Here is a 24,171-nt window from a genome sequence, read left to right as displayed (position 1 = left end):
AGGCGTGCAGCCCACCCTGAAGTCTTGCTCAGGGGAAGGTGACTTCTGGGGTTCCTGCTCTCCCGATTCCAGCCCTGCACCACATCTCTGACCCAGGAACAATCACGTAATGTCCACCTCCCAGCTTCCAGGGAAGAGAGTGGTCTTACTGCAGCTGGAAACCTGGTCCCAAATTGCAACAGCTACGTCCTACAGAGAGGAGACAATTAGCAATGCTGTCTTGAGAATGCAGGGGGAACTGGGCTGCTGGGGTCAAAAATAGGGTGAGCGTCCTTCTATGTTTGCAGACCCTTAGAAGGCTGCCTGTGATGTGTGTTGTATTCTGGCTTGGTGTTTGTTCACTAATAGAAGTGTTTTCTTTCCATTTCTATGTTTGTGGAGGAATTTTCTGGGGTGGGGAGAGATTTTGTCAAATTATAAATCCCCAACACCACACACACGCACACACACACACACACACACACACAGACTCCAGGTATATCTGATCAAGTTTATTTACTGCATCCTGCAGAGAGACAAGATAAACTCAGTGCCAGACTGAAAAAAAAGAAACAAAGAAAAAAACAACTAGATCTCAATAATCTAGAAATCTAGACACATCCTGTATGTGAAGCTTGAAGGCATCAAACTAACATTGTCCACTATCTCCACAAATATCAGCAAGCTGTTTACATCTCACAGTTGTTCTCATGCCAACACTTTTTTTTCTATTTCAATATAAAAAATAATAAGAATGTACCCTCAGTGGGGAATGTTTCAAATGTTCATTCAGGGTTTTTACATTCAAATATCTCTTAGGAGTGATGTCCTGAGTGTGGACTCAGGAATTAAAACAGTCTGCTTCATAAAATGCCTCAGTGGTTGCAAAGAGGGTTTTTCCCTTTTGGAGCAAGAGCCGGGTGGCTGGTTGTTGTTGGTAACGCAGAATTCATTTTGTACCTGGGGGTGCTGTGCCTCACCTGCTGGATACATGTGCCGCGTAGCAAAAGATCTGAGGAACCGCTCAGGTGCAAGTAGTAACGGCGAAAGGGCAGGACTGGGTGGGCAGGTGCGAAGGAAGGTGGTCCCAGGCCGCTGGCTCTCCTTCCTTACGATTGAAGTGAACCGTGACAACATGCCAGGTGAGAGCAAGGACAAGCCCAACCAACGGTCTGCCACCTATAGGGAATCCACCTTCAAGCCCCTGGATGTCAACATGGATGGGATGTATTGGATGGATGGTTGGGGTGTTGGGTGACCCCAGACACCAGCATCCTCGGTTCTGGGGAGTTCCCTTCACAGTGGTTTTTAGTCCCTGAGATGTTGTCCTGGGTCTTACAAAGTCAATGTCGATTCGGATGTTGGCTTTTGAGTTTGCACCCCCTCAGAGCATCATGTATGAGTTGTCACTCATCACAAACGTAAAATCCCCGAGAGAGACCACCTCGCCGCCCTGGCGGGGCTGGCGAGGGAGCTGGCCGGGCTCCGTGGTGGCCTCTTCCTCCTCTGTCTGCCGGTACACAGGGCTCGTCACCACTGTCTTGGGCATCTCGGCCAGCGGGACCACCACGGCCTCTTCCGGGATGGACTCCTGCTCCCCATCTTCCATCTTATTCAAGTGAGCCACGTTCTGCGTGTCCTTGATCCACTCCTTCCAGGATGAAACGTGGGGACTCAGGCTCCGTGCAGCAAACCCCTCCCCTCGGGGCCCGCGCATCCCCAAGACCCTGGCCGCCTCCCTCCGGAGGGGATGCCACCCCCGGCAGAACAAAAAACTCTCATGTTTAGCATCTTGGCATAGGGCTTGTGGTTTCAGACCTGCCTTTGGTCATCAGCCTCAAAGTGCTGGCCTGTGGTCACTCCTCACACGCGAGGACTGCCTGAAGGGCTTTCCCGGAACCCAAAACAGGAAACACAGACTCCCCTCACCCCCACCCCGCAGGTATGTTCTCTGGGATGGGGGTGACTTTTCAGAAGGAGGATATTATCACTCAGCAGGGCCAGGGGGCCCCGAAGCTGAGTTCTAACAAGTGCCCTGGGATTTCCTGATGCCGGCCAGGAGCTCATCTGGAATAGGGTGTCCCACGGGACCGTCTTCCACCAGGCGACTCCTCTGCTCCCTGTAACATCTCCCTTCCCCGGCCCAGCCTCCCCCATCTTCTTCTAGCCCCAAGTATTGAAAAACTTCAGATTTCCTGTCCTAAACTCTGCTGTAACCCCCTCTCTTCTCCCTTGAAAGGAACTAGGACACCCCTAAATATGCCGCTTTGGCACAAAGATTATTTTCAGCTGAAGGCAATGGAGAACGAACCGCTGCAGAGAGGATTCTCTGCTCTCTGTTTGTCCTCCCTAGAAGCAGGGCATAAATGTCCCTTTTGGAAAGGAAATGTACATTTATAAACGGTCACCCTGACCCTTCCAACTCCAGAGACAACACTTATCACCTGGGAGAACTTGAGTCATAAAAATCTTACTAGAGAACCCTTATTTCTTCTTCTTTTTTTTTTTTTTTTTTTTTTTTTTTAGTGGTACGCGGGCCTCTCACTGTTGTGGCCCCTCCCCTTGCGGAGCACAGGCTCCAGACGCGCAGGCGCAGCGGCCATGGCTCACGGGCCCAGCCGCTCCGCGGCACGTGGGATCCTCCCAGACCGGGGCACGAACCCGCGTCCCCCGCATCGGCAGGCGGACTCTCAACCACTGCGCCACCAGGGAAGCCCACAAAGGTAACTTTTTTTTTTTTTTTGCAGTACGCGGGCCTCTCGCCGTTGTGGCCCCTCCCCTTGCGGAGCACAGGCTCCGGACGCGCAGGTGCAGCGGCCACGGCTCACGGGCCCAGCCGCTCCGCGGCACGTGGGATCCTCCCGGACCGGGGCACGAACCCGCGTCCCCCGCATCGGCAGGCGGACTCTCAACCACTGCGCCACCAGGGAAGCCCACACAGGTAACTTTTTTTTTTTTTTTGCGGTACGCCGGCCTCTCACTGCTGCGGCCTCTCCCGTTGCGGAGCACAGGCTCCGGACGCGCAGGCTCAGCGGCCACGGCTCACGGGCCCAGCCGCTCTGCGGCACGTGGGATCCTCCCGCACCGGGGCACGAACCCGCGTCCCCTGCATCGGCAGGCGGACTCCCAACCACTGCGCTACCAGGGAAGCCCAAGAACCCTTATTTCTCATGCATTTCCTAGTCACCTTCTCATATCTTGCCTGCCACCCACAAGTCCCCAACCCCTTTTCTTTTACTTGCTCTCTCCTCCACACTCTATCACCCTTTGTTAAAATGCCACATCACCCTCCAGGTCTGTAACTACTTCTTGGGGGTTTTCACTTGTTGTCATGTGCACACAGAATAAACCTTTTCTTAATGTTTTTCTTTTTTTTCTTTTTTTTTTGTCCATTTAATTTGCAGGTATCAGGGACAAAAGTTAACAGGATAGAGGAATGTTTTTGTGGGTTTTCGTTCCATTTTTTTCCCCTCTCCTACACCTAAGTAGTTTTAAAATTTAACCTTCCTGTGGAAGGTTAAATAGTGCATCCCTTCCAAAATAAAGATATGCCCAAGTGCTAACCCTCAGAACCTGGGAATGGGACTTTATTTGGAAACGGGGTCTTTGCAGATGAGATGAAGTGAAGGGTCTGAGACGAGGTCCTCCTGGAGGAGGGTGGCGCTACATCCAATGACAGGGTCCTTCTAAGAGACAGAAGAGCAGAGACACAGACACAGGGGAGAAGCCCCGGGAAGACAGAGGCAGAGACGGGAGGGAGGCGGCCCCGAGCCCAGGGAAGCGTGGAGCCCCCAGAAGCTGGAAGAGGCGGGAAGGACCCTCCCCTGGAGCCTCCGGGGGGAGCGCGGCCCTGGGACACCCTGACCTCAGACGTCTGGTCTCCAGGATGGGGGAGGTTGAATGTGTGATGTTTTGAACCCCGCAGTTTGTGGCAGCTGCATGGAACTGGTGTAACTCTGATCCGACGGTCCTATAAAATCTATGCCTGGGTGTCCACTGCCTGGCGGTCTCCTGGGGACAGGGGTGCTCATCCCCCCTCTCTCATGCCTCCCAACTCCTCCTCAGCCCCCCTGTAAGCATGTATCACATGAATGAAATAACAACCATAAAGTTTGAAAAAGGAAGTGTAGGTTTTGTTGTCAGCCCTGCAGAGGGAACAGATTAAGAACACAACTTCCTGATGAGATCAGAGAGCGATTAGGCTGGAAAATCCCGTAGTGGGGGCCACTGATCTCTGGGGCTGATTTCAAGAGAAGCCACCCTTGGAGGCCCTTGGATCTACTCTCTCTGACCAAAAGAGAAAAGAACATGCTGCTGCTTTCAAATGCAAAAAGGCTCACAGGCATTTAAAGAGGCCGCTGGAATAAAAGCAGGTTTTTAAATGGTGCATAGGGGAGATATTAGGACAGCACAAAGCAAGCCTGTTTTTCAGCAAGCCCAAGGAGATGGCGCTTACCTGGAAGTTACCTTGGTGAGACTCAAAGAGCCCAGAGAAGGTGAATCTGGGATCTGGCACGCTGGGCAGGAGAACCTTCTTAACCCTGAAATGGACATGGAGAGTCTGGTCAGCCAGGCTGGCGCCCCTGAGCAGGGCTGTGGATGTCCAGGTGGACAGACACCCCCCCTCCCCCTGCCCCACCATGAGGGGCCCAGGATGGCTGCAGATTTTGACCCCAGAGGCTACACACCTTGGCGGAACTGCACCCCCAATTTCAAAACATGTGCCCCACTCCTACCCCCCCAGCTACCCTGCTTCCAGCGTCCATGTGAAGCCCTCACCAGGAATGTGATATTAGGGGCATGGAGCTCACCTCTGCAAAAGAGCAGTTCTTATTACCTAGGAATCACTATTTCTGTTGACATTATGGGCTGGATTGTGTCCCCACGTCCCCAAATTCATAGCTTGAAACCCTAACCCCTCAATCTGACCGTATCTGGAGGTTGTACTTCTTAGGAGGTAATTAAGGTGAAATGAGGTCATAGACATGGGGTATGAAGGTGATCAGGATACACCAACCCAAAATATGCCACTTGGGGATATTGTGTATTTGGAGGTGAAGGCACTTGAGAAACAGCAGAGACGGGAGAAGCTCTCTGCCCTCCCCCATCCACCTAAAAGCAGAGCACAAATTTCTCTCTTTACAAAAAAAAAAAAAAAAAAAAAATTCCATTTGTAAAGATCCCCCCCCCCTTTTACCAGGAAACAGATGATGAGTCACATCACTGAGATGGCACCAAGATACTTCCACATAGACAACCTTCATCTGCCTGTAGTTTCCCCCACACATTTCTTAGTCACCTTCCCACAATTTACCCACATCCAAACTCCCTTTTCCTTTGTCTTCCTTTTCCACTTCTCTACAAATTATTACCTTTTGTTAAAATGGTATAGAAGCCCCCAAATTAACTGCCTTGTTAGGTGTTCACTTCCTTTTTACGAATCTCCATGTGCTTAAAAATATTACATTAGCAAAGAAATATGCATTTTCTTATGTTATTCTGTCTTTGGTCAGTTTAATTTGCAGGCCCCCAGAACCTAAGAGGTTCTCATCTAATAAGACGCTAACCCTATGTGACTAGTGTCCTTAAAAGAAGAGGAGATTAGTACACAGATGCACACAGAGGGACGACCACGTGAGGACACAGGGAGGAGAGGGCCATCTACACACCCAGGAGAGAGGCCTCGGGAGGGACCAGCCCTGCCCAAACCTGGACCTCAGATTCAAGCCTCCAGTACTGGGAGAAATAAATGTCTGTTGTTTGAGCCCCTCCACCCCAGTCTGGGGTGCTTTGTTATGGCAGCCCCAGGAAAATAATACAGTTGATTTCACCACTCATCGAGAGCAGGGACTTCCTTGAAGACAGGACAAGTGTTCGTTTTTTCCAAGAAGTGTACTCCTCAGATTCCCTCAGGGGTGATTTCAGTTTTGTATTAAAAACATCAGACATGTCACCTGTCAACATGCTTATCTGATGGCTTCATCTGCTCCCTTGCAGAGAACCATATTGCAGGCATCTGTTTGAGCTGGTCAAAGAGAGAAGAGCAGGCTGAAGAAAAAAATGGGGCAATTTGCAAGAATTAAGGGAAGCTGCTCCATGCTGTATTCAACCATGATGGGACGTCCTTGAAATTGTCTAACTTAGCCTAGCTCAGACCCAGCCTGAGTGGTCCAGAGTGGCGGTCCATGTTTCTCTATGCATCACTCCAGTCGTTGCTATGGAAACCTCATCGAAGAAACAAAGTGGCACCCGCGGCCCTGGGCATCAGTGCCTTCAAACATCATCAAGAAGTAAAAGGCCCGGGCACAAGTACGTTTAAAGAAAGATGGAAATAGCGGTTGTTAAATTATTGCATGCAAGGTTAATGGGGAGAAATATTTAATATCATATTTTTGAAATGCTTTCTGTGGTCTAAAAGAATATTGTTTTTCTGTATCTGTAAATGGATTTACAAACCAGACAAGCTTTCTTCTTGTCCAGTTCTTCTCACGTCACTCACCAAATTGTCTCATTTAATAAATCTCAATAAAAATTAAAAGATGTTTTAAGTACCTGTCATTGTAACATGACAGGAGGACACAGCTCAATGGCGCATATGTTTGAAGCAAGGTAATGCTCTCATAGGAATGAGCATTCTTATATCCTACTGTCTCCAAGAGAATATTTGTCAATGAATTCTGCAGATATCTCTGCACCTTTGGCATTATTTCCCTCTCAATTTTCTTGTCATATACCACTGGCAAAGTGTGTATTATAGAGAAAGTGATATTCAGCGAAATAATCATATCAGACAACTCTTTTTTTTCCTCCCAGTTCATGGACATATTGGAACCAAAGCCCATGTGTCTGAGGATTCTGGCAGGGTCTTCCTTACCTTGGTAGTTTCCATAAAGGCAGAAGGAGAATGGAGGCTATCAGGAAGGTGACCATGCCAGCAATTAAAATAAAATTTGGGAAAAGGCTGTTTTCCCTGCACAAATCTAAAGCAAAACAGAATGAGGGCTGTAAGTTATCAAGATAATTTCAACATAATACTAGATCACACTCCAAACCCTGCCACCCCCATTTTTTTTTCCCTTTATAAATGTCAGGGTCAGCAAATCTTGATTTTAGTGTGAAATATCCTGGAAAGAGAGATGGTGACACTGGACAGGCAAACGTCAGGAAGGAGGGAGTGTAGATTTAACTCATTGCCATGGGTATTTGAGGATATCAGGACTTGCTTTGGTCTATCCATATCTATCATCTATCTATCAATCTATCTACCATCTGTCTATCTGTCTATCATCCATCTATCTATTTACCTACCTACCTATCTACTTATCTCTCTACGATATATATTTGTCTACCTACCTATCCATCTATCTAGCTAACTATCGATCACCTATCATCCATGTCTATCCATCTATCTATCTGTCATCTATCTATCATCATCTATCATCTATCAATCTATCCATCTATCACCTATTTATCTATAGATCTCTCTATGCATCTATACCTATATCCATGGAACCACATTCATAAATGACACATTATTCTTGCCATGTTCATCGAAATAAAAGTGAAAATCAGTCCAATAATGATGGAAGCCGGAAGAGGAATTGCTTCCACCGTAACCTCTGCAGCAGGACTTGGGGTCATCCATGTTTTCAGGTGCCCCATTCCACCCTCCCCCCAACGTAGGGTGCCAGACCATGTTGTGCAGAGATGCTGCATGACATTACCTGTTACCTTGCCCCCCTGCTGGTGTATCACTGCTGACCAGTCACTTGGGTATGTGTCAGAGCCGTAGCTGGACTCCAGCGTTTTCACTCTGGCCCGAAAGAAATAACACTTCTCAGCATCCAAACTGTCGAGCGTGACATTGCAGGTTTTTGCCTCCTTAGACTAGAGGGAAAAACAGACACGATGACCCATGATTAACCCAGACTTTTTCATCTTCTACCAGGGATTCACACAAGATTCCTCCTTGCAGATTTCCCTCTCTTGTTTCACTTCCTCTCTCTGCTCAGATCTTTATCCTCCAAACAACAGCAAAAACAAATGTGGCAGCACCTCTACACCTCCCTCCAAAAAGGAAAAAAATATCGTTATGACATACTTGATGACAGACGCTTTTGAAGAATTACTAAGTTCTTTCTTTAAAAAAAAATAATTTTGTGGGGGGCTTCCCTAGTGGCGCAGTGGTTGAGAGTCTGCCTGCAGATGCAGGGGACGCGGGTTCGTGCCCTGGAGATCCCACAAGCCGTTGAGCGGCTGGGCCCGTGAGCCATGGCCGCTGAGCCTGTGCGTCCAGAGCCTGTGCTCCGCAACGGGAGAGGCCACGACAGTGAGAGGCCCGCGTACTGTGTAAATAAATAAATGAATGAATAAATAAATAAATGTAATTTTTAAAAATAGAAGTATAGTTGCTCTATTATTATATGTATGTATTATATGTTACGGGTGTACAATACATACGTTACATATGTATTATATTTTATGGGTGTACAATATAGTGGTTCACAATTTTTAAGGGTAATACTTCATTTACAGTTATTATAAAATATTGGCTATATTCCCCAAGTAACTTTTTTTATGAATATAAAAGTAATGCATGCTGTGGCTTCTCTGGTGGCACAGTGGTTAAGAATCCGCCTGCCAATGTAGGGGACACGGGTTCGAGCCCTGGTCCGGGAAGATTCCACATGTCATGGAGCAACTAAGCCCGTGCGCCACAGCTACTGAGCCTGCACTCCAGAGCCCACGAGCCACAACTACTGAAGCCCATGCGCCTAGAGCCCGTGCTCCACAACAAGAGAAGCCACTGCAATGAGAAGCCCGCGCACCACAACAAAGAGTAGCCTCCGCTTGCTGCAACTAGAGAAAGCCCGTGCGCAGCAACAAAGACCCAACACAGCCAAAAAAATAATTAATTAATTAATTGAAAAGAAGAAAAAGTAATGCGTGCTTACATTTGAGACTTTAGAAAACACACACAACCCCCCCCCACACACACACACAAAGGCAAAATAAGACACTTAAAACCTGTCTTTACTCTAGCTCCGAAATACAATCACCATTAACAAATTGATATCATTTCTCTCCTTCCGGGGGTATGGTATTCATTGAACACAATATTTAATGTATGCATTGCTTCTTATCACTAAATATTCTTTAAAATACCTTTTGATGGCTCTTAAATATTTTATTATAAATGTACCATGGTTTGACTATTCTGCTGTATGCCACATAGGTGGTCCCTAAGTCCATGTATTTATTTTAGATAATGCTTTGATAGACGTCTTTGTGCATACAGCCTCATCCACATTTTGAATTATTCCCTGAGGATTGACTTCTGCACAGGGAATTAATTGATCAGAACAAAGAGCATGATGGAGGTCTTAAAGTTTCCTGATTTTTTTTTTTTTTTTTTTTTTTTTTGCGGTACACAGGCTTCTCACTGTTGCTGCCTCTCCCGTCGTGGAGCACAGGCTCTGGACACGCAGGCTCAGCGGCCACGGCTCACGGGCCCAGCCACTCCGCGGCACGTGGGATCCTCCCGGACCGGGGCACGAACCTGTGTCCCCCGCATCGGTAGGCAGACTCTCAACCACTGCGCCACCAGGGAAGCCCCTCTCTCTATTTTTTAAAAAAATTAATTTATTTATATTATTTATTTTTGGCTGTGTTGGGTCTTTGTTGCTGCGCACGGCCTTTCTCTAGTTGCGGTGAGCGGGGGCTACTCTTTGTTGTGGTGTGCGGGCTTCTCATTACGGTGGCTTCCCTTGTTGCAGAGCACGGGCTCTAGGCACGCGGGCTTCAGTCGTTGCAGCACGTGGGCTCAGTAGTTGTGGCTCCCGGGCTTAGTTGCTCTGCAGCATGTGGGATGTTCCCTGACCAGGGCTTGATCCCATGTCCCCTGCATTGGCAGGCAGATTCTTAACCACTGTGCCACCAGGGAAGCCCAGTATCCCTCTATTTTAATGCGTATTTCTTTGATGAGCAGTGATTCTATTCTACTGATTCCAGCCATTTGTCTGTCTTTTCCCTTTCTGGATGAGTGCCCCCTGCTTCTGTCACCTACACCGGGCTCCACAATCACATGACCAAGTCCTTAAAAGAAACCTCAATATCTTTGTCTCTGTGTCTCTCCATCTTTCTCCATCGTTCGCATCTTGGGGATACTTACGCCCACCTGGCCTAAGAAGACATCTCTGCCCTCACCTGCCACTCGGTGTCAAAGGTGGTCTTGTGCTGGATTTCATACACGAGGCCTTTGTACCACAGGTCAGAGCAAGTCACTGTCACTGCTCCCTGATGCCACTGGAAGCTCAGATCACTCGGGGATCTGGGTTTCACTAAGAAGGAGACAGAGCACAATGACTAACACTTCTACAAAGATAAACATATTCCACATCTCTAACATTACAGTGGTAACTGCGTTTGGATTCACTTTCCTCTGACTGTTTCAATCCTTCCTCTAATACCTTATGAGATGTGGGGCTTCCTTGTCTTTAGTACATTGACAACAGAACTTTTAGCCAGCTCTCCAGGGGCCCTTAGGAGTCTTGAGGAAAGAGCTCTCTGAAATTGCTTGAAAAACTTTTCTGTACCTGTTATGGGGTGAATTGTGTGCCACCAGAAAAAGACACTTTGAAGTCCTGGACCCTAGCACCTGAGAATCTTTGGAAAGAGGGTCATTACAGGTGTCATTGTTGAAGATAAGATGAGGTCGTCCTGGAGTAGCGTGAACCCTGATCCAATGTGGGGTGTCCTTACGAGAAGAGACAGACACAGGGGAGAAGCCACATGAAGACGGAAGCAGAGATGGGAGGGAGGCGGCCACGAGCCCAGGGAGAACCCGGATGACAAGGAGCTCCCAGGAATTGAGGGAGAGGCTTGGAGCAGATTCTCCCTCAGAACTTGCACAAGGAACCAACCCTACCCACATCTCGACTTTGGAACTTCTGGTGTCCAGAACTTGGAGACGATGTTTATTTTAAGCTACCCAATTTCTGCTAATTTTTTATGGCAGCCTGAGGAGACTTATACAATGTCTATGAGGGATTGTTTTCAGTAGGGGGTCCATAGCTCTCTCTCATGGGATTCTGAGATGGACCTGTGACATCCCATACCTCAAAAAATGGGGGGGGGGGCTTCCCTGGTCGCGCAGTGGTTGAGAATCCGCCTGCCGATGCGGGAGACACGGGTTCGTGCCCCGGTCCGGGAAGATCCCACATGCCGCGGAGCGGCTGGGCCCGTGAGCCATGGCTGCTGAGCCTGCGCGTCCGGAGCCTGTGCTCCGCAAAGGGAGAGACCACAACAGTGAGAGGCCCGCCTACCACAAAAAAAAAAAAAAAAAAAAAATGGGTGGGGGGAGAAACACTGCCACACAGAAATCCAGACCAAAACATGAATCTTTGGAGCGAGGGTTTCACTACCTTTGTATGATGTATCCTCACCCCAAATGGACAGTCAACCCTCAAGGTACTAAAGCACGTACGGTAACTACTGATCCATAGACTCTTGCTGAGAAGAGGGTGTGTTCCATTCCTGATGGAAAAATGTAGAACTTCATCTTTTTCTACTTCCAAGAGGCACCCAGCAGTGTAACCTTGTTGAAAGGTATACTTGGAGCATGGTCTGTAGGCCTCATTGCTGCTTAACCTGTGATGTAAAAAGAGAAAAATTCAGCTATGTAGCATCTTAAGAATAACGTCTTAAGAGCCGTTCCTTTGCTCCGTGACTCTGTCACTGACTCGGGTACCACGTCACTCGCGTCAATGATCCCCCTCTCCTTACAACTACAGCAAGACCTGTCGAAACAGAAAAGTACCCCTCTCTCAAATGTTTACACCCCTTGAATGGGTCTTGTAGGGCTTGAATTGTGGCCCTCCCAATGGCATGCCTACGTATCAATACTAACCCCGCAACCTGGGAACAGGACCTCATTAGGAAACAGGGTCTTTGTGGATGTGATGAAGTGAGGGGTCTGAGATGAGGTCCTCCTGGAGGAGGGTGGCCCTAAACCCAATGACAGGGTCCTTCTAAGAGACAGAAGAGGAGAGACCCAGACACAGGGGAGAAGTCCCGGGAAGACAGAGGCAGAGACGGGAGGGAGGCGGCCACAAGCCCAGGGACGCCTGGAGCCCCCAGAAGCTGGAAGAGGCGGGAAGGACCCTCCCCTGGAGCCTCTGGAGGCAGCGCGGCCCTGGGACACCTTGACCTCAGACGTCCGGTCTCCAGGATGGGGAAGGGTGAATTTTCCTTGTTTTAAGCTGCCCAGGTTTGGGTACTTTGTTGCGGCCGCCCTAGGAAAGTAACTGACCTGCAGAGTAACCCAGCCCTTGACTCAAAGAGGCATTTGTATTTTATATTGGAGTAGAGCTGTATTAGCAATGTTGTGATAGTTTCGGGTGCACAGCAAAGTGAGTCAGCCATACATATACATGTATCCAGTATCCCCTCCCATCCAGGCTGCCACATAACACTGAGCAGAGTTCCCTGTACTATACAATAGGTCCTCGTTGGTTATCCTTTGTTTACAAAAATAAAATTTATTTATTTATTTTTGGCTGCATCGGGTCTTTGTTGCTGCGCGCGGACTTTTCTCTAGTTGCAGCGAGCTAGGGCTCCTCTTTGCTGCAGTGCACAGGCTGTTCATTGCGGTGGCTTCTCTTCTTGTGGAGCACTGGCTCTAGGTGCATGGGCTTCAGTAGTTGTGCTTCACGAGCTCAGTAATTGTGGCTCACAGGCTCTAGAGCACAGGCTCAGTAGTTGTGGCACATGGGCTTAGCTGCTCTGCAGCATGTGGGATCTTCCCGGACCAAGGCTCAAACCCATGTCCCCTGCATTGGCAGGCGGGCTCTCAACAACTGCGCCACCAGGGAAGTCCCTGGTTATCCTTTTTAAATGTAGCAGTGTGTACATGTCAATCCCAAACTCCCTAACTATCCCTTCCAGGAGACACTTTTAATAGGGATGTCCCAAGATTGGGTATATCTTTGAGGCTTCCCTGCAATATTAAGAAGAAGCCTGTAGGACCCAGCGTGAGACCAGCTTATACTCCATCCTTAAGATCTCAAACCCAAGCAGTGACGAGACCAAGAATTATCTCCTTTATGATTAAAGAAACAGATGCGGGACTTCCCTCGTGGTTAAGAATCCGCCTGCCAATGCAGGGGACACGGGTTCGAGCCCTGGTCGGGTAATAGTCCACGTGCCCCGGAGCAACTAAGCCCGTGCGCCACAACTACTGAGCCTGCGCTCTAGAGCCCAGGAGCCACGACTACTGAAGCCCATGCACCTAGAGCCCGCGCACCACAACAAAGAGTAGCCTCCGCTCGCCGCAACAAGAAAAAGCCCACACGCAGCAACAAAGACACAACGCGGCCAAAAATTAATAAATTAATTAATTTTTAAAAAGAAAAAAGATATAGTCAAATATCTATTTTTTTAAAAAAAGAATCTAGGTGATTTCGAGCATGAGTCAGTCAACACTCCGTTAGAAGGTCTGGGAGCTATGGCTGCAGCTGTGGTGACGCCTGAGAGCTAAAGAAGGCACACACATTCACACTTGCACATTCTGATTCTTCACACGTTCATTTCACAACTCCCAGTTGTTGACATCTTAGAAGAGGAAATATTTTAGCCATAGGCATGGTTTTCCCTTCCTCAGGGCACTTACTTTTGGAGGAATGTCAAATTAGTTCCAGAGTATTCACTTGCATTCCATGTAACCTTCACAGTTTCGAAATTAAAGTTGATGATTTGAAGCTGCAATGCTTCTTCTGGGTGAAAAGAGACAAATAGAGTAGACTTTGAGACAATGCTGGAAAGAGTTTGAAATTTGTAAAATGATGTCAGCACTCATGTTATAAGAATGATATAGTACTTTTTAAAAAAATTGATGATATATTTTATTTAACCGTAGATATCCAGAATATTATCATTTCAACATGATATCTATATTTATCTATCCATCTATCTATCTAGCTCTATTATCTGTCTGTCTATCTCTATTATCTATGTATCTATCATCTTCATCATCTAGCTATTATTTATCTATTTACGTATCTATCAATCATCTATCATCTATATCATCTATCTAATCATCATCTATCTGTTATCTAAGTCATCTATCTGTAATTATCAACAAGGTATTTTGTATTCTTACTATGTGTCCAGAGTCTGTTATGTGTTTCATACTTATAATACAAGAATGATAGAGTGCTTTAAAGGGACAGAGAAAACCAAGATTCTCACAGACAAACTGGTCATGACTTATGTCAGTAAGAACTGCAGGATCTATGAAGGTCAGTGAGAAAACTCAGTCACTTTGAGAGACAGCAGTCAGTGCAAGATTACAGCTGACTTTCTTCTCTCGTTGGCAAGAGGTAATGATCGTCGGTTAGTGTGAAGAGTAAACAGTGAGTGCCCCTGCGTGTCCAGCGGCACCATGTTTTTTGGGCACGCAGAGAGGAACTGGACACTGTCCCCCAACCACCAAAGTCACCGTCTTACTCAGAGCACCACACATGACGAGTCGAGGAAAAGCTCAAGGTCAAGTGTGCCCTTCAATGTTTGCTTTAGACGTTACCTAGACTCCACACCTTCAGAATGGCCATCATCAAAAAGACCACAAATGACAAATGTTGGCAAGGGTGTGGAGAAAAGGGAACCCTCGTACACTGTTGGTGGGGATGAAAGTTGGTGCAGCCACTGTGGAGAACACTACGGCAGTTTCTCTAAAAGATAAAAATAGAGCTGCCATAGAATCCAGCAATTCCACTCCTGGGCATTTATCGCAAAAAACTGAAAACTCTAATTTGAGAAGATACATGCATCCCAATGTTCACAGCAGGACTACTTACAGTAGCCAAGACATGGAAGCAACCTAAATGTCCATCAACAAAGGAATGGATAAAGAAGATGTGGTACACATATGCCATGGAATACTACTCAGCCATAAAAAAAGAATGAAATAATGTCATTTGCAGCAACATGGATAGACCTAGAGATGATCATACTAAGTGAAGTAAGTCAGAGAAAGACAAATATCACATGATATCACTTAAATGTGGAATCTAAAATATGACACAAACTAGTGAATGTAACAAAACAGAAACAGACTCACAGATACAGAAAACAAACTAGTGGTTACAAGTGGAGAGAGGGAAGGGGGAAGGGGCAAGATAGGGGTAGAGGATTAAGAGGTACAAACTATTACGTATAAAATAAATAAGCTACAAGGATATATTGTATAACACAGGGGATATAGCCAATATTTCATAATAACTATAAATGGAGTATAATCTTTAAAAAATTGTGAATCCCTATGTTGTATACCTGAAACATATATAATATTATAAATCAACTATATCTCAATTTTAAAACTCATAATATATATTTTTAATAAATTTATTTATTTGTTTATTTATTTATTGGCTGCGTTGGGTCATCGTTGCTGCACACGGGCTTTCTCTAGTTGTGGCGAGCGGGGGCTACTCTTCATTGCGGTGCACAGGCTTCTCATTGTGGTGACTTCTCTTGTTGTGGAGCACTGTAGGGGCTGTAGGGGCATGGGCTTCAGTAGTTGTGGCACGCGGGCTCAGTAGTTGTGGCTCGCGGGCTCTAGAGCAAGGCTCAGTAGTTGCGGCACACGGGCTTAGTTGCTCCGTGGCATGTGGGATCTTCCCAGACCAGGGCTCAAACCCGTGTCCCCTGCACTGGCAGGTGGGTTCTTAACCACTGCGCCACCAGGGCAGTCCCAAAACTCATAATATATTTTAAAAAAAAGAAAATGTGTACGTTTTTTTTCTTCATCCCTTTGAAATATATGTAGAGACTTTTAGCAGTTAATGAGCTTTGGCCAGATTTGGGATCTAGGCATATCTTTCTCAAGGGAGCCAACTCTTTGAAGAGCAAACATAAACTGTGTGGTGCCCCATTTCTGTGAGGGGCTAAGAGTCTGGTTCCAAGTCGTAAAAGCACCTTCAGTCATAGAGACAGAAGTTAATTTTCCCTTTGGATAAAGCCAGTGACCTGATCCAGGTGGTCCCTCCAACTGGAAGGTGGGTTCAGGAGGAATTATGGTTACAAGTGGTGCTGGGACGTCCTCCCGTTTGAGAACGTGGGTGCAGTGGCTGGTGTCCACCTTGCTCTAGAAGAGGGTTTGTGTCTTGCCAATCTCTTTCTCAAAAGGCATGTGTATTAGAGCGCAGTCTTGTTCAATGCTCATTCGGTCATGAAATCGTGTCTCTCGTATCTCTACCTTCGCGGAGAAGAATTCTGGGTTGGCGAGAGATGCCAGTTTTGATTCTGTTTCTCCAGTACCATCAGAAACACCTCCACCTCTCCAGAAATTACCTGCCAGCCTGGGCCATCGGTGGTAACAGTGCTGGTGGCAACATTGCCACTGAGAGAGACACCATCTCATTCCTGTGATTTCACTGTTCCCACCTGCATGTCGGCTCCTGAACGGAAAGAACTCAGGGCCACCAGGACCCATTGCTGCTTAGAAAGTATGTGCTGATTTTATGGGATATTATGAACTTATTCAGAAATCTTAAGAGATGAAGGTGTAAATGGCAAAGTGTACCAGGACGGCCCTAGTGACAAAGGTTGTCTGTACCAAGGCAAGGGCGGGGGTGGGGAGGTGTCTTTGGGTGTCGATTTCCAACCTCCCTCAAACCCTCCCTGAAAACCCTCTGAAGATCATCGTGGGACCACACAGGACACAGCAAAGCCAGAGCAGATCCTATAAAGAGGTGCTCAAGTGTTCTGGGGCGTCTGAAAGAAATGACAACAGACTGAGGGGTAAGACAGCAGGAATTCATCCTCCCCCATCCTGGAGACCAGACGTCTGAGGTCAAGGTGTCCCAGGGCCGCGCTCCCTCCGGAGGCTCTAGGGGAGGGTCCTTCCCGCCTCTTCCAGCTTCTGGGGGCTCCAGGCGTCCCCGGGCTCGGGGCCGCCTCCCTCCCGTCTCTGCCTCTGTCTTCCCGGGGCTTCTCCTCTGTGTCTGTGTCTCTCCTCTTCTGTCTCTTAGAAGGACCCTGTCATTGGATGTAGGGCCACCCTCCTCCAGGAGGACCTCATCTCAGACCCTTCCCTTCATCTCATCTGCAAAGACCTTATTTCCACCTAAGGTCCCGTTCTGAGGTTCCAGGGGTCAGGGCTTGAAAATATCTTTTGGGGGGACACAATTCAGTGTTCAACAGGAGGACACCCGACACACAAAGGTATTTGGACAAGCATCCTAGGCAGGTCTGCACCTGGGACCGTTCCACCCACTCTTTGCTGTGAAAAGGCGGCTGATGTCAGCAGCATTGTTGGGTGAGCTCTGAGTCCCTCCGTGTGCCCCCGGGGGTCCCCGTAAGGTGCATGTGATACCAGCGACCTGGCAGAAAAGGTGAAATCCAGCGTGGCCGCGTCTCCCTGGAGCACTGACGGCCCAAAGGAAGCAGACACACACAGGGGGGGCTCCCTCCCCAGCACCTGCAGGGAACACGCTGGCGCCGGACCATTGCCTCACGTGCAGGAGGCCACCTCCCTGCTCCCCACCCACAGGCTGCTGCCACGTCCCCGAAGAGCATCGTCCGACCACCTCACCTCCCAGACCACACACAAGGAGTGTGAAATAAGATTCATGCTTTACGGCAAGACAAGAAAAATGTCAACATAAAAAATGTTCTCGGCCCTGTGGCCTCGTCTCTCCCCTCACTGTGCATATTGTGCGTCTGCATTAGGCATCGACCGGACGCCCCCGTCAGCGGAAATCCCTGCTCCACCATGAACAGCGGCATTCGCCTGGCACCCCCCAGACAGTTCCTTAAAGGCAACGTTCCCTGTTGACCTCGTAAGGGGCCGGGACGATGCTTAGATCTGGAGTGCTTAAGCTGTCACCAATACGTCGTTTGATGTACAGCCCTGTGTCTCAAAACACATTGGGAGGAACAATTCTCAGAGCTTCCGGAGATGCTCTTCCCACATTATCATCCTCAACTTTGGCTTGAATAGAATTTTCCAGTTTTCTCAGATCGCCAGATTAATTTTTCGTCGACAGCGTCTTCCCCCTTAAGAACACTTTTTAGGGCCACCAGGAGCTGTCAGGTCACTTTCGTCCACCGCCTGCCTCCGCTTTTCCCGCCCAAACCCAAGCCTGAATCCCTGCTGCGTTTGGGGTAAACACGTGGGCTCGGGCGGCAAACGCCTCCCGAGTTGTTCCGGGGCGTCGGGACGCGTATAGTGTGCCCCCCCACCATCCTTCTCTTCCATTCCAAGCTCTCCCTTCCCTTCACCTGCCTCCATCCCCGACTTTCCTGGTCTCCCCGATTGTGCCCGACCCCCCCCCGCTCCTTATCTGCCCCCCGATGTGATAAACACGATTCCAGCCCGCAAGGCGGCTGGTCCGTGAAACAGCCCGGGGATGGTCTGAAGACTGATGGTGTCTCGTTCCGCGTCGCTGGCGAGGACAGGCTCCCCCGGACTCCTGAGCCTTTAATGAGCCCCCCCCCCGTCGGATCACTCCCACTCGCCGCCCCTCATGCTTCTTTTGACACCGGTTCACCAGGGTTCACGAGGGTTTAGGCGTGTTCGGGGCAGATGGCATTATCAGTAGCTCCATCAGAAACACACGATAGCCTCAGATGGAAATATGATCTGAACCCAATGAAGTCGCGAAGTCTGAATCTGTTGGTTCGAAATGGATCGACGGGGAGGAAAGGGCCCCGGAGGGACCTCCCTGCGCAGCTCCGGGACCCCGGGTGGGATTGGGGGGGAGGCTTTTCTAAGGCTGTGCCCAGCGGGACCGCAGGTGTTCGCACACCTGTGATGACCTCGGGTAAAAGAAAAGCAGGCAAACCGCAAAGGCCTCTGGTCAACAAGCAAGTTCTGCATTTTCCAGGAAGTTCCTACAAAGGTTCTGAGTGAGCCCGGCTTCACAGACGGATAAGGACCACCTCGGGGGGGACTGCCTGTCCGTCCACGACCTGAACCCCTACTTCTGCCCCCACGGATGTGCTTCAAGTGGGTCCGAATCCAGAACCGGCCTAAAGGGCTCTTTCTTCACTCAAACTCCACGTGCGCAGCGGCGGCAGGTACCGGGGGGCTGTCAGAAGGCCGCTATGGGTCTCAAGGAATCTGTGGCCGTGCGCAGCTCCAGTCACAGCCAAATCTCTCCTCCCTCTACCTTCTGTCGCTGGCTGATGGAGTGCTGGATGCGGCCGCGCGAAAACAGAGCACCGGGCATGGCCCAGAGCTAGGGGATTACGTGGGTGCCAGCCCTGGGGACACCCCGCATCCAGGCTCTCTCACCCTCCTCACCGTGTCCACTTGATACCCAGTTTGCAAGCCCAGGGCTGCAGCAAAGAAGGCCCCTAGGGACCCTGTCAAACCAGGAAGGCAAGAGGCCAGCTCGGACGTGGACCGGTCAAGCATGCGGTGATGCCTGGGGACAGTGCAGAGGCTAAATGGCACGAACGTGCCATCGCCAGCTCCCATCCGGGCCGCCCTGAGCTGGAAAGCAAATGGAAGCTGTCTAGTGCAAGACGGGACCGGATTCCTCCCGTCCGGCCCCTCCTCGTAAGACGATCATGCAGCCTGCAAACAGTTCTCCGGAAAAGCCCCGGGAGCCAGGCTCTGAGGACAGAGAGCAAGGTGACGTTGATAATCACATTCTAAGAAGGCACGGCCAGCCGTGGGGTTCAAGGATGACCCCGCAGACCGACGGGTGACCGGGGAAGCCCTTGTCTTTCTCGGGGGGCACTGTGGCGGCATGATCTCACCACGGGAAGGTAAATATTAATTTAAACGAAAGGCTGTCACCTCTTTGGAGGCCGACAGAACGACAGAGCAGCCCAGATTCTCAGTTCTGCAGACAAGGGCTCGTCTATTGATTTTTTTTCCATTCAAACCTAATCCTGAACTCAATCAAGAGTGGGTCCTTTGCAATAGGCAAATGGAGCTTTGCCCCAGACTCAGAAACCCGTGTAAGCCCTTGTCACTTTCACAAAGAAAACAGCGCAGTTGCAAAAGACACCATAAAAAGAAAAGAGCAGAGATGTTCAAAGAAAGGGCATTTCAGGCAGACAAATGGCTACATTTGCCAGCGTTGACTTACCCAGCTCCGTTTCTCCTGAAGCCATCAAATGTCCCAGCAGGAAGAGAGCTGAGGCTGCCCAGGGCAGAAAGTTACACCTCATGCTTGAAGGAGGAGAAGGCAGTGAGCAGGTCAGCGCCTCAGCTCATCCTACAGAGGTCACCCCGTCTTTAAAATGTGGAAAAGAAACTAGGGAAATGACTACAGGAAACAGTCATGCTTTATTTTATAAGATGACTCCGGTCCAAAAAAAAAAAAAAGTGCAGGATCATTTTTGCAGCCCCGCGGAGCACTTCTGCAGCCCCGCCGGATACGTCTCACTTGCAACATTATCAGATACGATCTATACCCCGGATTCTCACCCTCTGGTGGGTCGTGAGAATCCCGGGTTTGGAGGTCGAGGTCCAAGCGCGGCCCTGCAGCCCTCATCCTGCCGAGGTTTCCTGGCTGCTCCCCAGAAGCAGGGACGCTTGGGGCCCCTCCCAATGGCCTCAAGCCAAGCAGGGGACAGCACGGTATCCGTAAAGGACACAGTTTGGGGACTTGCAGAATCCCAAGGAGAATCGTTTCCCAGCTGTTACCGGGGAGATTTGTAGGTGGGCTTTTTCCCACAGAAGGAAGCCTGGATTCCTCAGGGGCCCGTTGACGGCCCCCACGCCTGCGTCCACACGTACCCCGGGAGTGGGGGGACTCTGCCGAAACATGACACCCGCCGTGATACCTGCGCTTGTGAAATCAGGCCGAAGCCCTTTCACAGATGCCCACTGACGGAACCTGAAGGCAGCAGGCAATGGGCAAAGGAAACAAACACGAATTGCCCCATCGTAGAGTTGAAGACTCCGTTTCCCAGAAGCAGACAGCGACCGATTGACTTCCAGTTGCCTATTGCAGGGCAAGCCGAGACTCGGGTCTTCCTGGCCCCAGGTCAGGGGTCTGGAGGTCAGAGGTCCAACGCTGCTGTCCCTGGGCTGAAATCCAGGTGTGAGCAGGGCTGGCTCCCTCCGGAGGCCCCAGGGGAGAATCTGTCTTTTCTTGCCTTTCCAGCTTCTAGAGGCGCCCACGTTCCTCAGCTCACATCCCCACGTGACACCAACCCCTGCTTCTCTGACCCTGAACCTTCTGTTTCCTTCTTGCGAGTAAGGGCCCTCGTGCCCACCTGGATAACTCGAGACACTCCTCCCGCTTCCAGGTTCTTTTTTTTTGGCCATGCCGCGGCGGCTTGCGGGAGATTGGGAGTTCATGGGAACAGAGACGGGTGGTCCCGGAAGATGGGTTCTCACAGCTCCCCGGGTCAATGACGTGAAAGAGCGTTTGACCTTTGGGGGGACCAAAGAGGCACACAGAGAGGTTCGCAATCCGCGGTGCCCTCTCGCACTTCCTGGAAAACCGTGACAGGCTGTCCCCCCCCCCCCCCGTGTTTTGACGGTTCCGAGACGCTGGACCGCTCCAAGAAGGGTGACCAGGTGGGAAAAGCATGATGGCCGGGGTTGTGCTACCTCGGTGAACTGCGCGGGAAGGTCTTACGTTCTCTGGTCCTGCCCTTCACGAGCGCATAAACCTGGGTGGGGGGAGGAGATGGGCAGGCGAGCCCCCCCCCCCCGCCTCCCTTCTGGATTCCCGGATGGAAACAAACTGCAAGTGAAAACCGGAGGCCATGGTCGTCTCTCGTGGAGATGACACATCAACCCGCGTGCCGCCTCTTTCCCACCATCCGCCCTCTGCGCTCAAAGCCACAAACGGATACTGGGCTGTGCGTTTTTCTCCGTAGCAGGTGTGCAGGGTGAGTCAGCAAGGAAGGAAAGCAAAGAGGAGGGAGGTTATAAGACGTGCGTGTGAATGGAGGTGAAAGCGTCCGTGCTTCTGTGATGGCTTCTGTTCTGCCCACTGCGCCTGCATGCGGGAATGATTTCGGTGATCTGTGGGTGTGGTACAAATCACCCGGAAGCTTAGAGGCATCCGCGAACAGCAGCTTGTCGTGCCTCCCGATTCAGAGGCTGGACGGGACTCAGATGCGCCATTCGGTGTTGGCTGGGTCCATTGTCAACGGGAGGAGCGAACGAGTGGGAATGTTCTAGAAGCTTCACTCACACACCTGGCCTCTGGACTGAGTAGTAGCTGACAGCTTGACTGGTCCCTCCCCTGACCAGAAGACTTGACTGCATGGAATGTTCCACAAGGTCCGGTCACTTCCACTATCTTTGATTGGCCAACGCAAGCCACGGGCCAGCCCAGACTCAAGCGCCATTGAACCCCCTTGGGAGGAGCTGTAAAGAATTCACACCCGTCCAGATTTCTCCACAATCGCGATCTCTGTTTGATCAGGTTCCACGTGATTTCCAAAAAAAAGACAGCTCATCCTTACATGAGGTCAGGATAAGATGGGCTCCCAGCAATGATCATGAACCACAGGGTTGGTTCCACCAGCCTTAAACGTCAAGCTTCTGCCGTACCGAATTGTGTCAGAATGTGCAGCGTGACACGACCTGTCACCTCTACTCCGGCTCCGGACTGTTTTTGAATCTGCCAAGCGCTGCTGAATGCGATCTCAGAAAGGCACGGGGGTTGGGGGGGGGGGGCAGCGGAACGCCACGAGCCGCGCGCTTGCTATCAGATTCATCTCAGCGAAAGCGTGTCAGGGTTTACTGTGTACTGAGAACTACTACATAACAGAAGGATTTCCCCGCCCCAGCAGAGCGCAGAGGCCTGGGTGCGATGAACATAGCACAGCGGCATTTTTACAGCACAGAACCACGTGGGAAGCTCTTTGCTATTTCATTTGTTTGAGGAGAGATTTGAAAATGGGCAGCTGTGCTGATCCAGAACCTTGGAAACGGAGGGATTGGCTTCAGAGGGACCGTAAGTGCAACTCAGGGGGCCTACGCATCCGGATCTGGGAGAAGGATGCCTTGTCCACATGTGGGTACGTAAACGGCTCCGTCTAAGGACGGGCCAGCAGACACCATCGGTGTAGAGCATGGACCAGTGCACAGGCTTACTTACGTCACAAGCTGAAGAAAACTCACTTCTTTTTTTTTTTTTTTTGCGGTACGCGGGCCTCTCACCGTTGTGGCCCCTCCCCTTGAGGAGCACAGGCTCCGGACGCGCAGGCGCAGCGGCCACGGCTCACGGGCCCAGCCGCTCCGCGGCACGTGGGATCCTCCCGGACCGGGGCACGAACCCGCGTCCTCCGCATCGGCAGGCGGACTCCCGACCACTGCGCCACCAGGGAAGCCCACACAGGTAACTTTTTTTTTTTTTTCTTTTGCGGTACGCGGGCCTCTCCCTGTCGCGGCCACTCCCGTTGCGGAGCACAGGCTCCGGACGCGCAGGCGCAGCGGCCATGGCTCACGGGCCCAGCCGCTCCGCGGCACGTGGGATCCTCCCGGACCGGGGCACGAACCCGTGTCTCCTGCATCGGCAGGCGGATTCTCAACCACTGCGCCACCAGGGAAGCACTGAATTATGTACTTTAAATGGGTGAATTGTATCCAAATAAAAACAGAGATAATTTGGGTGTGCTAAAAACTATTTGTTTTGGGCTTCCCTGGTGGCGCAGTGGTTAAGAATCCGCCTGCCGATGCAGGGGACACGGGTTTGAGCCCTGATCCGGGAAGATCGCAGCTACTAAACCCCCGTGCGCCACAACTACTGAGGCCCGCACACCTGGAGCCCGTGCTCCGCAACAAGAGAAGCCACCACAGTGAGAAGCCCACACACTGCGAGAAAGAGTAGCCCCCGCTCGCCGCAGCTAGAGAAAGCCCGCGCACAGCGACAAAGACCCAACGCAGCCAAACAAATACATAAATTTATAAAAAAGAAAGTAGGTGGTGGATCCAGGGGCTGGGGGAGAGGGAGGGGGAGTGAGTGTTTCATGGGGACAGAGCCTCAGTTTGGGAAGATGAACAAGTTCTGGAGACGGACGGGGGGGATGGTGACACAAGGTGAATATACTTAGTGCCCCTGAACTGTGCACCTAAAAATGGTTAAGATGGGAAATTTTATGTTGTGTGTTTTTATCACAATTAAACATCAGTTTTTCCAAGAATACGTTCTCCCTCTGAAATATATAAAGAGTTTTCTTTTAGAGGAAGAACCCGACGGTGGAAGGAAA

General features: G+C 50.1%; 1 protein-coding gene across 2 annotated transcripts; it reads right to left on the bottom strand.

The window, feature by feature from the left end:
- Window positions 1-471: 471 nt before the first annotated feature.
- On the bottom strand, window positions 472-20,239 carry CRLF2 (cytokine receptor like factor 2). Of its 2 annotated transcripts, none has more exons than XM_059050690.2 (8): window positions 20,082-20,239; window positions 13,649-13,751; window positions 11,465-11,628; window positions 10,186-10,319; window positions 7,704-7,866; window positions 6,854-6,959; window positions 4,436-4,520; window positions 472-1,630 (listed from the first exon to the last, which is right to left on the bottom strand). In XM_059050690.2, the coding sequence occupies exons 1-8, from the start codon at window positions 20,161-20,163 to the stop codon at window positions 1,364-1,366; spliced, it is 1,104 nt and encodes a 367-aa protein (XP_058906673.1). In that variant the 5' UTR covers window positions 20,164-20,239; the 3' UTR covers window positions 472-1,363. The 2 variants fall into 2 exon arrangements, with proteins under 2 accessions (XP_058906673.1, XP_066879042.1); XM_067022941.1 differs by having other exon boundaries at window positions 1,289-1,630; window positions 13,649-13,748; window positions 20,082-20,170.
- Between the last annotated feature and the right edge of the window lie 3,932 nt (window positions 20,240-24,171).

The sequence above is a fragment of the Kogia breviceps genome, chromosome X (assembly GCF_026419965.1).
Source record: "Kogia breviceps isolate mKogBre1 chromosome X, mKogBre1 haplotype 1, whole genome shotgun sequence".
Classification (NCBI taxonomy): domain Eukaryota; kingdom Metazoa; phylum Chordata; class Mammalia; order Artiodactyla; family Physeteridae; genus Kogia; species Kogia breviceps.
The sequence above is the reverse complement of the archived record's forward strand: the minus strand, read 5'-3'. Positions and strand labels throughout refer to the sequence as shown.

Coding starts and splice junctions, on each gene's coding strand:
- CRLF2 (XM_059050690.2), bottom strand. CDS start 20,163: ATGAGGTGTAACTTTCTGCCCTGGGCAGCCTCAGCTCTCTTCCTGCTG. Junction 10,320..11,464: donor TCTATGGATCAGTAGTTACC/GTACGTGCTTTA, acceptor TCTCCTTCTTAG/TGAAACCCAGATCCCCGAGT. Junction 7,867..10,185: donor CCTTTGACACCGAGTGGCAG/GTGAGGGCAGAG, acceptor TTTTCCCTCTAG/TCTAAGGAGGCAAAAACCTG.